The following is a 14,663-nucleotide window of genomic DNA, read 5'->3' on the forward strand; positions in this document are numbered from 1 at the left end:
TCATACTCGCGCGCGGCGCCCCCCCCCCACCAATGAGTGGATCTCCGAGTTAGACAGCTAGTAGCTACTGTAATGGTTATGGTACTGTAAATCCGGGCACCCACCACTACTGATTTTGAAAAAATAAAAAATAAAAAAATAAAAAATAAATATATTTTTTTTTTTTTTTTTTTTGGGACCAGCACCCAGTGGGTGCTCCTCATTTCAGGTGGGTGCTTCAGCCCCGAAGCACCCACGGTATCGGCGCCCTTGGGAGTGGCCCGTTTTGAACAAAATGCCACAAATCATGAACGCAGCGTCCAATTGCAAGGAAACGTTGCAGTGACGCACATTCACACTACAACGACAAACAAAACATACTCTCTGGACAAGGCATGCACTCCCGTGGTGCATGCCTTTCGGCCTGGCGGAGACAACAAATGCCCTATCCTGAAAAGCCCTATTATATAGCGCCACCAGGAGGCAGATTTAATATTACTGCTACAAATGTTGTCCAAACATCACACAAATCGGTACACATGATCTCTGTAGTCATGTGATCAAGACGGATCCACATATTTTTCATATTCCATCCTGATAAATGAATTCCAAACACTGCTGGCCCATAATAACCTATAACCTGACCTGGCAGAGACCTGTGCTCTGAGGAGCACTTCTTCTGGTTTGACTGTGTGTTTGCTGCTGTGGTGGTGGTGCAGCCTCCAGGTATAAATGGGATAAACCAACACACAGGTGGGAAGAGGGGTGTGAGAACAAGTTTTGTTGTTGACTTGAGGAGTGTGTGGGTGTGTGGGGGGGGGGGGGGGGGGGGGGGGGGGGGCTTGACCCGCTGTGACCCTCCCGAGAGAGGAAGTAATATAACTAAAGTATCACACCCATCATCATCATCATCATCATCATCATACACACACACACACACACACACACACACACACACACCACACACACACACACACACACACACACACACACACACACACACACACACACACACACACACACACACACACACACACACACACACACGCAGTGAGCCAATAGAAGAAGCCGTCGGTCCCAAATTAAGACCTGTAACCAAGACAGAGCAGAATCTTCTTCTGAATGAAGTATTAAGTCCCACAGAGGCAACGAGAGGAATTAAAGCAAGCATGGTTCTCCCCCCCCCCCCCCCCCCCCCCCACTGTGGTTGTGATCCGAGACTGTCTGAACAAGAACAGGGATTAGTGCTCAGCTCTGTGGTTGTTCTTTATAAGATAGAAGCTAAGATACAGGAGGAGAGGAGAGGATGTGTTGTGTTGTGTCCTTAATGACCTCTGCTTTGAGTGGTCGATCAGAACTGTGTTCTGTTGAGAGACGGAGAGCTAAGAGTACAAAACACTGAGCTATCACTAAATGAGTCATAACCTGAAAATAATAGTAGGCCGACATATATGTGAAAACACACACAGCAACACAGACACACACACACACACACACACACACACACAGCGTTTACATCATGGTGTAAAAACGCACGCCATCAGAACGCGCTCACATCGTGCGGAGCGCAGTGTGAGTGGGAACACCTCTGGAGGAGGTCGGTCACACGTTGTGATCACATCATTCTCAGTCACAATCAGACAGGCGTAAACACACGCGCTTTGAGATCAGATCTATTATTATTATCATCATCCTGATCATCAGATGTCATTTAGAACACGAGGTGTTGAACAGGGTCACAGAGAGATGTTGTCGGGACTTGTTCTGCATAAATTGTGCTGATAATAACATTCCACACATAATAATATGATAATAAATATAATATGATACAAATCTACAGTGAGAACAAATATAGGTTCTTGTCTTAGACAGGTAGTTAGTTAGTTAGTTTTATTTCGGTCATAATTCTTTTTTTTTTAAACAAAACAGTTGAATATACATTGCAACTTAGTCAACATGATGACTAGCAATAGCTTATCAATTGTGCATATACATTTCTAAATGTGCAGCTAATGTGCATATCAGTAGTGTAAAGTATTCCAATTTGCAGTACTTTTTACTTCTACTCCACTATATCTCAGAGGCAAATATCATACTTTCACTCCACTACAATTATTTGAAAACTTTAGTTACTAGTTACTTTGTAGATTTTGATTATTATTACAAAACATACATTAGCCACTTGTGAAAATAGCTGATCTACAAGCTCACAATGCGACGCATTGTGAGCTTGTAGATCAGCTATTTTCTAAAGATTTGTATACATTGCATACATCTGAAAACTTGTGAAATGGGGCATTCTCCTTAATGAGTACTTTCCACTTTGGTACTTTAAGTACATTTTGATGCCAATACTTTTGTACTTTTACACTTTTACTTGTAACAGAGTATTTCTACATTGCAGTATTGATACTTTTACTTAAGTAAACAATTTGAGTACTTTTCCCACCACTGGTGCATCTAAACAGCAGCAATGTCACAATCGAACGTGCAACACGTTGAGAGCTTGTAGATCTGCTATTTTGTGCTGCGCTTTCAGTGTTACGCAGTCGAGTTACTCGAGTATAAATAGGGCATCAAACGCAGAGCTTCATGTATGTACTGTATGACGTACACATAAGCTACGTGTACGTATGTGTGATCGCCGTCCGTCTCTCCTCTCCCTGGGGAGGTGTCTCTCACACAGCACCCACCCACCCTAACTAACCCCTTATATTACATATGCACCAGCTGCTGTGTGTGTTAAGATCCCCACCACACACACACACACACACACACACACGTTTGTATTACTATACTTGTGAGGACATCAACTTGTGAGGACATTGATTTATGTTTTTTTTGGGGGGCACTTTTAACCGCAAGTCTAAAGCCGAAAAATAGCCGATCTACAAACTCACAACGCGTCGCGCTGCGACACGTTGTGAGCTTGTAGATCGGCTATTTTGCGGTGTTTGACATCTCGCCGCACAACTAAGTATAAAATAGGGGAAATTAATCAAACCCCAACCCCCTAAACCTAACCTCTAAAAGGTCTAAATCCTGAACCTAACACCAACCTGAATCTTTTTCTAATTGTAAACATAGCTCTAAAAATCTTTTTTCAACCATAAAATAACAATTTCTCAAGAAAATGGTTCCTCACAACATCTTTTTCTCATATTCTACTATTCTTGTGGGGACGTTTGGTCCTCATAAGTATAGTAATACAAACACACACACACACACACACACACACACACACGCACACACACACACAGCACCCCCAGTGTGATACCCTCAGAAAAAGCCCCTCCCTAGCTCACCCTGAACGCCCCCCACATACACACACGCACACACACACACACACACACACACACACACAGAGCTAGTACCCCCGGGGCAGATGGGACCCCTAACAGGCGTTACACCCTGAGAAATAGGATTCTTCACGGTGGCTTCTAAGAGCAATTCCCAAACTCCGATGGAGGGCTGGATGAGAGAGAGAGAGAGAAAAAAGGACACAAAAAAAAGGATGGAGAAAGAGAGAGATGGAGGAGAGCTGAGCGGGGCGCTTTCTTTCAACGGATGACGGAGCGTGGTATATGTGAGACTCAGGGCTAAAAATATGCTCCGATATAAAGACTATACAAAGTAGAGATTGAAGAAAGATGACTGGGAAATGAGGTTAAAGAATGTATTAATGCGGCTCTATGGGGGAAGATGAACCGTATGCTGAACCCTTAGGAATTTATACAAACACCACGTCTAAAAAAAGAGCCTAAAATACTGTGTTATGTCCTGACCTCGGCACTTTCCCCCCCAGTCTGGAGTAATATATATGCATATAGACTCATGTCTGCACGCTTGTGTATAGTCTCTCTGTCACATGCGTGCACGTGCACACACACACACACACACACACACGTAATTTATCTTTTTGTTGCTCTGAGAATGTACAAATGGAGCCAAATGGACCCATGAGGGTCCATTTGGCTCCATTTGTACATTCTCAGAATTAAAATAACACTGAGGATTTTACTGAGTGCGCACACACACACACACACACACACACACACACACACACACACACACAGATAAATGCAAGTAAGCATAAACATCGGCAGACTGGCCACAGCCACGGTTTCATCTGTTTGGGGGGGAGGGAGGGGGGGGGGGGTGAACTTATTGGCTCAAGAGCCTTGGAGATGAAGGAGGAATCTCCAAAACTGCCCTCTTAGCGAGCGGCAGAACTCACACAGCGCACCGGATCACGGCACAGCCAATCACGTGCTGACTCTGACCCGATCCATAACCTAAGTCTTTTAGCAATAACTAAACTCTCTTCTCTCTCTGTGTGTGTGTGTGTGTGTGTGTGTGTGTGTGTGTGTGTGTGTGTGTGTGTGTGTGTGTGTGTGTGTGTGTGTGTGTGTGTGTGTGTGTGTGTGTGTGTGTGTGTGTGTGTGCGTGTGTGCGTGTCCGTTCCCTTAGGGGTCAGGGGGGGTTGTCCGGGATCTGGCACGCCCCCCCACGGTGATCCCTGATCCTATTGGTCACAAAGCTCTGGGAGTGCTGCTGGGATTTTAAATGAAATTCCTCCAGTCACCCCCCCTCTCTCTCTCTCTCTCTCTCCCCTCCACCATCCCAGCAGGTGCTCAGCCATTATAGACACCTGAATGGTACCTCTTCTTTTAAAGTCACTCCACCACGCGCCTCATCTTCTCCTGTGTGTGTGTGTGTGTGTGTGTGTGTGTGTGTGTGTGTGTGTGTGTGTGTGTGTGTGTGTGTGTGTGTGTGTGTGTGTGTGTGTGTGTGTGTGTGTGTGTGTGTGTGTGTGTGTGTGTGTGTGTGTGTGTGCGCGCGTGCGCTGGCCTTCTGATCTGAATGTCACTGAGCATGTCTCAGCATATCAATTCGTCAGGGGAGATTCTGAGAACCTGATTCCCTCCGGCTGACAGACAGGTGTGGTCTTTCTCGCCCGGTGCCGCGCACAACTGGTTATGTAACAATGACAACACGCCTACGAACAAACACCTTAACATGCAACGCACACACACACACGGCTTGCGTTGGAATTGTGTGTGTAATTGTGTGTGTGTGTGTGTGTGTGTGTGTGTGTGTGTGTGTGTGTGTGTGTGTGTGTGTGTGTGTGTGTGTGTGTGTGTGTGTGTGTGTGTGTGTGTGTGTGTGTTCCCCCCCTCCTCAACCCCACACACACACACACAGAGGGGTAGAAAACCCCTCTGGAGTTCCTCTATTCATCTGTAACACAATAGAACCCCACCGAGTTTTTCTTCCAGCTATTCCCTGTCTGCCCCACCCATCCCCCCCCCCCTCCCCACAGGGCAGGATAGAAGCAGGGGGCACCCTCCCCTCCCTCCCTCCTCCCCCCCCCCCCCCCCCCTGTCCTGTTGGCCCTGCAGGCCGTCCGGCCGGCATCTCAGCTCCCATCTGCCATCCACACTCTCCCCCCTCCCTGACTGATGGCTGTAGATCCATCACTACCTCTGGTACTCTAGTGGGTCTCAAACTTTTTTCATGTCAAGGACCCCCAGAATGATATGTATTTGGCCGCGGACCCCCATCTCAAAATGTTTTGTTCCAGAGACCCCCCCCCAGAAGCAAAGATTTGAGTTACAAAAGGTTTGCAAACATTTTCAAGATTTTTCAAAAATAGCAGATCTACAAGCTCATAGCGCGGGCCTCGGGGCCGCGCTATGAGCTTGTAGATCTGCTATTTTTGAATAGCCAAAGTATAAAAGGTTAAAGTGGTTAAAAGTATTGCTGATGCTATATTAACACATTTTGCTGGGGACCCCCTGGAACCCCGCCAAGGACCCCTGGGGGTCCCCGGACCCCACTTTGAGAACCAATGCTCTAGTACAGTGGTTCTCAAACTTTTTCATGTCAAGGACCCCCAAATCTATAGATATATATTTGGCTGCGGACCCCCATCTGAAACATTTTTTTGATATTTTTCCCCAAAATTCAAAAATAGCAGATCTACAAGCTTGCAGCGCATCACTTCGTGCTGCTCTGCGAGCTTGTAGATCTGCTATTTTGGAAAAGCCAACGTATAAATCAATAAAGTGGTTAAAATGATTGCGGAAAGAATTGCGAAAGCAGCAGATCTACAAGCTCACAACTCTTCGCAACACGACATTTTCTGAGCTTGTAGATCAGTAGTTTTTTTCTATACATTGTACGATGACGTATATATATATATATATATATATATATATATATATATATAGGGGCTTAAGTTGTCAAACACCGGAATTACAACTTGTTGATTGCGGCTCAATGTAAAAGCGTTTGATTTTTTCATTTGATTTCTGAATAAATATTCTGAATAAGCTATCATTTCTTAGCTATCAAAACAGAGTCCTTTCAATGGTAGTGATTTTTGGATTAGTTAGTTTTAAACATTCTTCAGTGTTTCTCTTCTTATTCTTTCTTACATACAGGCTGATCAAATGCCAGCGCTGACACCAGAACAAAGCATTCAGACAAACAGAATCTCAGCATCAACTAGATTTCCTCATAATATCTCAAAGTAACTTTGTAGCTTATGAACGTTTGCTCATAATAAAAGTTTTGAAAGCTCATTCAGAGAATTATTTTTCCTTCCCTTTCTAAAGAAAACGTAGACACCAGACAGTATACTTTGAAAAATCAGCCACCAGTTTGAAGAATATTCATTATTAACCCATTAAGACCGGGAAAGCATTTAGATTCTAACCACTTTAAACATTATCTTGTACTTTGGGCTATTCAAAAATAGCAGATCTACAAGCTCATAGCACGGCACCGAGTGCCGTGCTATGAGCTTGTAGATCTGCTATTTTTTGAAAAATCTTGAAAATGTGTGCAAATCTTCTGAATATATATATTATTTTAAAGCGACAATTTTTAACTCAAATCTGTGCTTCTGGGCGGTCCCTGGAACAACATATTTTGAGATGAGGGTCCGCGGCCAAATACCTATCATTTTGGGGGTCCTTGACATAGAAAAGTTTGAGAAACACTGATTATAGTAACATACGTAAAAAATAAATTTAGTTAGGATTTAGAAGTCATTTGTAGAATCCTCCCAGAAGCAAAGATTTGAGTAAAAAAAAGAGAATCGCTTAAAAATATATATATATTGAAAATATTTGCTAATTTTTTCAATTAAAAAAAAAAACATTGCAGACCTACAAGCTCATAGCGCGGCACTCGAAAAAAATGACACAGATGCGTTCCCGGTCTTAACGCATTAAGCCCTCATTACCACATAGGGATTCTAAAAAACTTTTTCAGAATATATTGGTCTGGCTTTGGGAGCAGAATAATGAAGTGTGGTTTGAGGATCCATTCATCCTGGGTCTGCTCATCTCTGTCGTTAGAACTTTCCAACGTTTCTAATTCACAGTTTCAGCTTCTTTATCTTCAGCGGCAACCCCCCCCGCCCCCCATTCCCCCCCCCCTCCCTTCCATTTGCCTTCCTCTACAGAGCTCTGGCCGTTTGCTGCAGATTTATGTTCAGGTCCAACATGTAGGATATTGGCAAAGCATTAAACATGTCCTCTCTTAATACTGTGAGCTCTCTCCATCGATAAGAGCCTTAATAAAAACATCCCCCTGGTGGATTTGTGTGTGTCTCTCATTCTCTCTCACTCCTTCTCTCTCATTCTATCTCTCCTTCTCCTGCTCTCCACTCCTCCCCTACTTCTTCTTTCCCTCTCTCTCTCACGGCCACCGTTTATTTCGCCCTTCTTTTCTAGACAGCATAAACCTGTTCTCTCTCTCCTCACATCGGTTCTCCTCATTCCCTCCTCATGCGTGTCTCACCTCCTTCTGCTGTCTCACCTCCTCATGCGTGTCTCACCTCCTCTTGCTGTCTCATGCTCTGGCCTGTGCCAGAGGCTTAATGGTGCTTGAATGCCACTGCTATGGACTTTTCTACCTCTCTCTCTCTTTTCTAATAAAGGATATTTAAAAGCCATGAGATCCATCTATCTCAATATGTCTCTGGTGGATTTATTTCCCTTCCCCATATCTCTCTCTCTCTCTCTCTCTCTCTCTCTTCTCTCTCTCTCTCTCTCCCCACCTCTGCTTCTCTCAGATGGATGGATAGCAGTGGTGAAAAAAAGTACTCAAATGTAGAAGTATCAATACTGCAATGCAGAAATACTCTGTTACAAGTAAAAGTACGGAATTAAAAATTCACTTACGTAAAAGCACAAAAGTATTGATATCAAAATGTACTTAAAGTACCAAAAGTAAAAGTACTAAAATGTTTGAAATTTTTCAAATAGTCTATGTAAAAAAATAGGGCTGACGTGGTTAATGTATGTTTTACAATATAATCATTTATATCTACAAAGTAACTAGTAACTCAAGTTTTCAAATAATTGTATTGGAGTAAAAGTACAATATTTGCCTCTGAGATGTAGTGGAGTAGAAGTAAAAGTACTGAAAATTGTTAATACTCCAGTAAAATAAAAGTACAGTACTTGAGTAAATGTACTTGGTTACTTTACAGCCCTGACGGATAGCATTGCCCCGTATAACCCCTTCTCCTTGGTTTGATTCTCGCATATCCCCTCTAAGAGACTAGCAATTGGCACCCTAACGCTCCATCGGCCAGTGTTTTATCTACTATGTAAAAGCCTATTGCAGGCCCTAAAACTCTCCACTTCCCCCTGCATGCCCTGTGGCCGTCCACATCGCTTCTATCGGCCTGAGAGAGAGAGAGAGGGGGGGGGAGGCAGCAGCTGGTCCCCTCCCGCTCCGTTCTCCTCCAGCGTCTCGGGTGCCATGTCAGGCATCCCAGCATCAGAATGCATGCTTTAAATATTAACCAAGACCACTTTGCTCATATGAATAATACAGCAGAGGGCCAGCGGCTGGCCAGCGATCCCCACTCCCCTGCCGCCCTGATGGCCATAAAACTAATGCACTGCTCTGGGGTTTGAGCCCAGCCAGAGAGCCAGAGAACCAGAGAACCAAGAGAGCCAAGAGAGCCAGAGACCTGGCCTAGTTGCCATGGTCTGCAAGGAGAGGCCAGAATATCTTCCTGGTATAGTTTCTTTCCTTTTTTATTATAATGTATGACTGCATGTTTCTGAGAGAGAATTGATGCCTAGACTAAAGTATGATCCACTGTACAACGGTGTCGCGTACCAAACATTAGAAGATCTACAAGCTCCGAACACATCGCTTTGTGAACTTGCAGATCTGATATTGTCCACCGCCATATGACAAAGTGTATACTGTGTACAGTCAGCCTGGAGTCTAATCTCTCTCATCCATCTGTTGAGCGTGTTTGAAGTTGAAAGTACACCCGGCGCGTGTTTGAAGTTATGCTTTGTTGTTTCCACACATTCCTCCTTTTTTTCTCCCCGTGTGTGAACCCACAGATTCACACCTCCAAACTATGCCGGAAAAACAGCTCATTTTCAGACTGTCACTGTCTGGCCCACCTGTGGAGCCACCAAACCAAACAAGTAGCTCTGCATGCTCCCTCAGCGAGTCCCAAAAAGCTGAACAACACCATTCTACCATTTCATCATTAGACGATGTGTTATGAAATCAGCCTTCTTCTTCTTCTTCTTCTTCAAACCAGTGCACTGTTATAGTTCCAAAGCAAAGTGCATTCATTCCCACACGTCTTCTTCTTCTTCTTCAGCACAATGAGACACAATGAGACACAATGAGACACAATGAGACACAATGAGACAGCACATCCTGGATGACTGTGTCTATTCAACTCAGTCTCTCTCTGGGAGTGTCTGACACGATACGCTCCCTAAACCATCGGGATCACTCCGGCTGTACCTCCAGGCTGCCCGGCCGGCCTCTCGCTTTCCTGCTGTCTTGACCTCCCATACAGGTCGGACCCCATCATCACCCCCCCCCCCCCCACACCACCCGATCACCAGCAGACAGCACCCCCCCCCTCCAGGGTCTTGTCGGACACCCACCCGCTCATCTCCACTTAATCCCGATCTGTCACAAACTGGAGGCAAAACGCACTCCCCCAGCATATGTCTGTTTGCTCACTCTGATGTAGTCGTTAAGAATGACTTCTAACGCACGCGCACACACACACACACACACACACACACGCACACACACACACACACACACACACACACACACACACACACACACACACACACACACACACACACACACACACACACACACACACACACACACACACACACACACACACACACACACACACACACACACACACACACACACACACACACACACACACACACACACACACACACACACAGAGCCAGAGGGCCGGCAGGGTAGTTACTTCAGACAAGTGTTCCTGGCAGTCGGGGTAATTAATGTGTATGTCAACACAGAGAGAGGAGGAGAAGAGAGGAGGAGCACCATGGAGGAGAAATGTGAGCTCAGCAACATCCACCATACAGACCAACAGAGGGGGGGGGGCAGGGGGGTAACACTTGAGGAAACAATTCAAAGAAGGAGGAAAAAAATGAGAGGAAGAATCAGGAGGAGAGAAGAAGATAAATGCTTATAGGTAATACTGTTCCATAATAATGAACTCCCTCAGTATTGTTGCCAAATTCACGCTCAGTCGTCGGACGGTGTTGTTGTAGATCTACTATTTTCGGCGTCTGTCCCATAACCCATAATAATGCACTGTTTCTCAACTTCTGGGAACGGGAACCTAGTATGTAAGGTAGGTCTGTAACTCCAACCATTTGGTTCCTTTTGTACACTCTCAGAGTTACATCAACACTGAGGATTTTACAGTGTAGATTGGGGTCCCACAGATTAAAGGGATAGTTCACCCCCAAAATGCCTCATTTTCTATGTATCAGTCGCCCCATGAAGCCTTGAATTCATGGATATTTTTGTTTTTTGTCTCATTCCTAAGACAATAATGTGATGACCGGCAGCGGTTCCGGTAGGAGACGCAAAGAGTCTCCTACCAGAGACATTAACATCTTTCCGCCAGTCATCAAATTATTGGCTTTGGAATGCGACAAAAACTAAAAAATCTCCATGAATTCAATGCTTCATGGGGTGTGTAATAGATAGAAAATAAGATTTTTTGGGGGTGAACTATGCCTATGTGTGAAAACACACTGGGGGTCCTTGAAATAAAAAAAAGGCTGAGAAACAATCTCCTGCCATAAATGAACTCCCTCAGTCTAGTGTCTGTCCGTTCATACACTCCCCCAGTATCTGTCTGTCCCATCACTCCCTCCCTCCAGTATCACATGCAGTGACTCCCCCAGTATCTGCCTCCTTCCTCCCCTCTCCCACCATGCAGGCCAGCAAAGCAACTTTTTACTGGGCCACACTGAGCTATTGTCCCCTCCCTGACAATCTGACATAGTGAGCCTCCTCCCCCGCCAACCGGGACCTCCCGGCAAACCCACCATCACCACCACACGGCTGTTTATCTCAACATTTCCACCGGTTCTCATCATGCAAGGATTTTTGGAACAAGCCCGCAATTTTAATAAACATAAGCTGATTTAGCTCCTCCGCCTGTGTCTGTCCGGGGAACACACACACACACACACACACACACACACACACACACACACACACACACAGAGACCTTGGGATGTGCAAGTGGAGTTCTTGACATATGAATGAATCCACATGGTTCTTTTTGCCATTAGGGGACAGCCTAGTTTCTCAGGATATTTATAACTTGTAGTTTGGTGAAGCTTCTGTAAAAAAAGGCTCCTCTTTAGGCTTTATTTATTTATTTAGAAAACCACATTAATCCACAAATAATCTTCCTTCAGATGTCTAGTACCTTGTGTTGCAGTCTGATAAAGGTGAGGGGAGAGGGTCTCTAGATCCAAACAAACCCTAGCTGTTTTACACACACACATTTGTTACTTTAATTACGGTTTCGTGTCACCTTGATATGGAGATTCCTGGCACATCAGCACACCCAACAAAGTGATGTGATACTTGTGCCATCGAAGCCTTTTCATCTCCAGGAGGAGATTTAAAAAAGACTAAAAAGATGCACCTCTTTTGATGACATCAATACAGGGATATCCAATGATCAAAGTTAAGAGTGTTCTATGATCAAAGCCTGGAATGTTCATGAGGGTGACTTAGGCTATACTCTCTGAATATTGTGAATAATAGAAGTTACACCAGACAAAAAACAACATTTACTTTTTAAATGTTTAAAGAAACATTCAAAATTGTACACATTTAAAGAAAACTCAAACAACCTAGTTTAAAAGCAAGTGGCACTAAAATTAAATTTCCCAAAATCCCTCTGGCTCTCCATAGAGAGTTTGTTCTGTCTTCTGCTTCACACACAGATCTGGTGCTTTTGCCTTTTTGGAGCAAAAACCTTAATAATGTCTCCCTGAGAATCATCAGGAGCTTTTACTGCTTTTTCTGTCCTGATAGAGAAGAACTCTATCAGTCTGTGAAGTATATGAAATAAACCACCTCAACTAGACTGTAAAAGTGCCTTTTTATACCAGATATAAATGTTGACATCATGTCAAAGCCACACGTTCCATAAGAAGAAGAAGAACCATATCCCTGTTATTATTCCACACACAATCTTGAACATAAGATTAATTGTCTTGGAACACATGAATAATTATGCTTTAAGGTTCATTTAATGGTCAGTCGACTAACCATGAAATGACTTTATCACTTTATGTTGTGTGACAGAGTGACAAATTATAACATGAAGCTGATAGACCGAGTTGTCAACAGTGTGTAAGATAAGCTCCAATAGGCTAATATATGAGTGTTTATAGTTAGTTGTACAACAATAGTGAATGAAATGAATGCTTTATCCTTCATTAGAGATGTAAGTCTTACCTGTGTGAGACACAGCACATCCTATGAGCAGCAGCAGAGCCAGCAGAGCACCGACACGCTGCTCCGTCTGCGTCCGAATAAAGAGCATCTTCTCCGGGGTGAGGCGCGGCGACATGTCCCGCTGAGAGCCAGGTACGGATGTTAAAGGCTCTGGAACGCTTATTCTACACTTAAACTAGACGATGTTTCAATGGATGTTTTTCTTAAAGACTAGGAAGAAATACGGCCGTTCAGTCTGTTCACGTGTTCATGGTTATCGTTGTTTTAATAGTTCATATTCTCGGCTGGAAGATATTAAAGCACAAATCCACACAGAATCCTTCTTCTTGTCTTCCACAGATCCACAGGATTTCACCGAATTAATGACAATCTCCGTCACAGCTGTGATGAAAGTTTAGGAGACGAGCCACCAATTAAATCAAGAGCATTCTGCCGTAAAAAACAAGAAATAACTTCACAAAATCATATTCCTCTGAGTATCTTCTTTAGATCATTTCCAGCGCCACCGATCATCATCATCATAATCGCTCCTCTGGCGCGGCTGAGCAATAACGAGCCATAATAAGGACTGATTCCCCCTAAAAAATATCTTCTTGTCACAAAAAAGTCACCAAAAAAGTTAGTAGGATCATTATCTCTCTTTATGAACAAATCAAACTTTTAGTTGTTGTCCATAAGCCAGTAGTCTAGGCTGTGCGCAGCCTGCTGTGTGAACGGCTAGTGTGAACTACTGCTTCAAAGAGAGGTCCGTGCGGTGCGCGTCTTTCTGCTCCGCCCGCTCCCTACGCGCGCGCGTGTGTGTGTGTGTGTGTGTGATCATAATATGAGTTAAAGGTGTAAACAAGGACAAGCAGAGGAAAACACGGGGGTTTGTTGGATGATGAGCTCCAGACAGACAGCCCAGCCCTCCAGCCAGGACTACCGTTCACCTCCTGGCCAATCATAGAACATCATCTTCATCATCATCCTCCTCCTCCTCTTCCTCCTGATCTCCTCGCAGAGTGAGGAGCAGAGCGGTGAAACAAGTGAAGGTAAAATACAGTCAATAGAGTGGAGGAGCTGAGGAGGAGATACCAGAGAGGAGGAGGAGAGATGGAAAACCCGGCGGAGCCCTCCAGAGGATCGCCCACAGTGGGAGGAGTGGATTCTTTCTGTCTCCTTGGCTGAGTCATAATAAAGGTTAGAGACACACGTTCACGTGTGTGTGTGTGTGTGTGTGTGTGTGTGTGTGTGTGTGTGTGTGTGTGTGTGTGTGTGTGTGTGTGTGTGTGTGTGTGTGTGTGTGTGTGTGTGTGTGTGTGTGTGTGTGTGTGTGAGCCCAGTCAGTGGTTCTCAACCTGTGGGTCTGGACCCCCAACTGATTTTTTTTTTGTTGGAGGGGGGGGGGGGGGGTCCCCGGTGGCAATTTAAGGACTTTTAAGACCTCTTTAATACTTAAAAATATATACATAAGGCAAAAAAATGTGAAAATAGCAGATCTACAAGCTCACAACGCCTCGCATTGCAAGGCGTTGTGAGCTTGTAGATCTGCTATTTTCACAATATTTATCTGTGTTGCCAAGTCAAACTAAATGTCAGGGTGGGGGGTCCACAGTTCAAATATGATTCTTTTTGGGGGTCGTGGCCTGAAAAGGTTTGAGCACCACTGTGTTAGCCTACAAATTGGAACCAAATGGACCTGTGTACACTCTCAGCATAACAAATTAATAAATTAACACAGGATATTATTACTGTTTTGTTTTTAAATGTGAATAGGCTTGTGTATCTATTATATCTACCTAATTTATATTTATAAAAAAGCAATGATGTTTCATGGTTGTTTCAGAGAATCAGAGTTATGTCACTAATTAGGATTT

The 14,663-nt window shown here is 44.2% G+C and overlaps 1 protein-coding gene across 1 annotated transcript in view; it reads right to left on the reverse strand.

Annotated features, from left to right (window-relative positions):
* Positions 1–13,661, reverse strand: part of unc5b (unc-5 netrin receptor B) — a 126,410-nt gene extending 112,749 nt beyond the window's left edge. Inside the window, exon 1 of the mRNA XM_084076966.1 lies at positions 12,808–13,661. Coding sequence (XP_083933092.1) covers positions 12,808–12,922 — 115 coding nt within the window. The 5' untranslated portion in view covers positions 12,923–13,661. The remainder of the gene's footprint in view (positions 1–12,807) is intronic.
* Positions 13,662–14,663: the final 1,002 nt, after the last annotated feature.

This window comes from Gymnoscopelus microlampas (assembly GCF_963454915.1).
Source record: "Gymnoscopelus microlampas genome assembly, chromosome: 13".
Classification (NCBI taxonomy): Eukaryota; Metazoa; Chordata; class Actinopteri; order Myctophiformes; family Myctophidae; genus Gymnoscopelus; species Gymnoscopelus microlampas.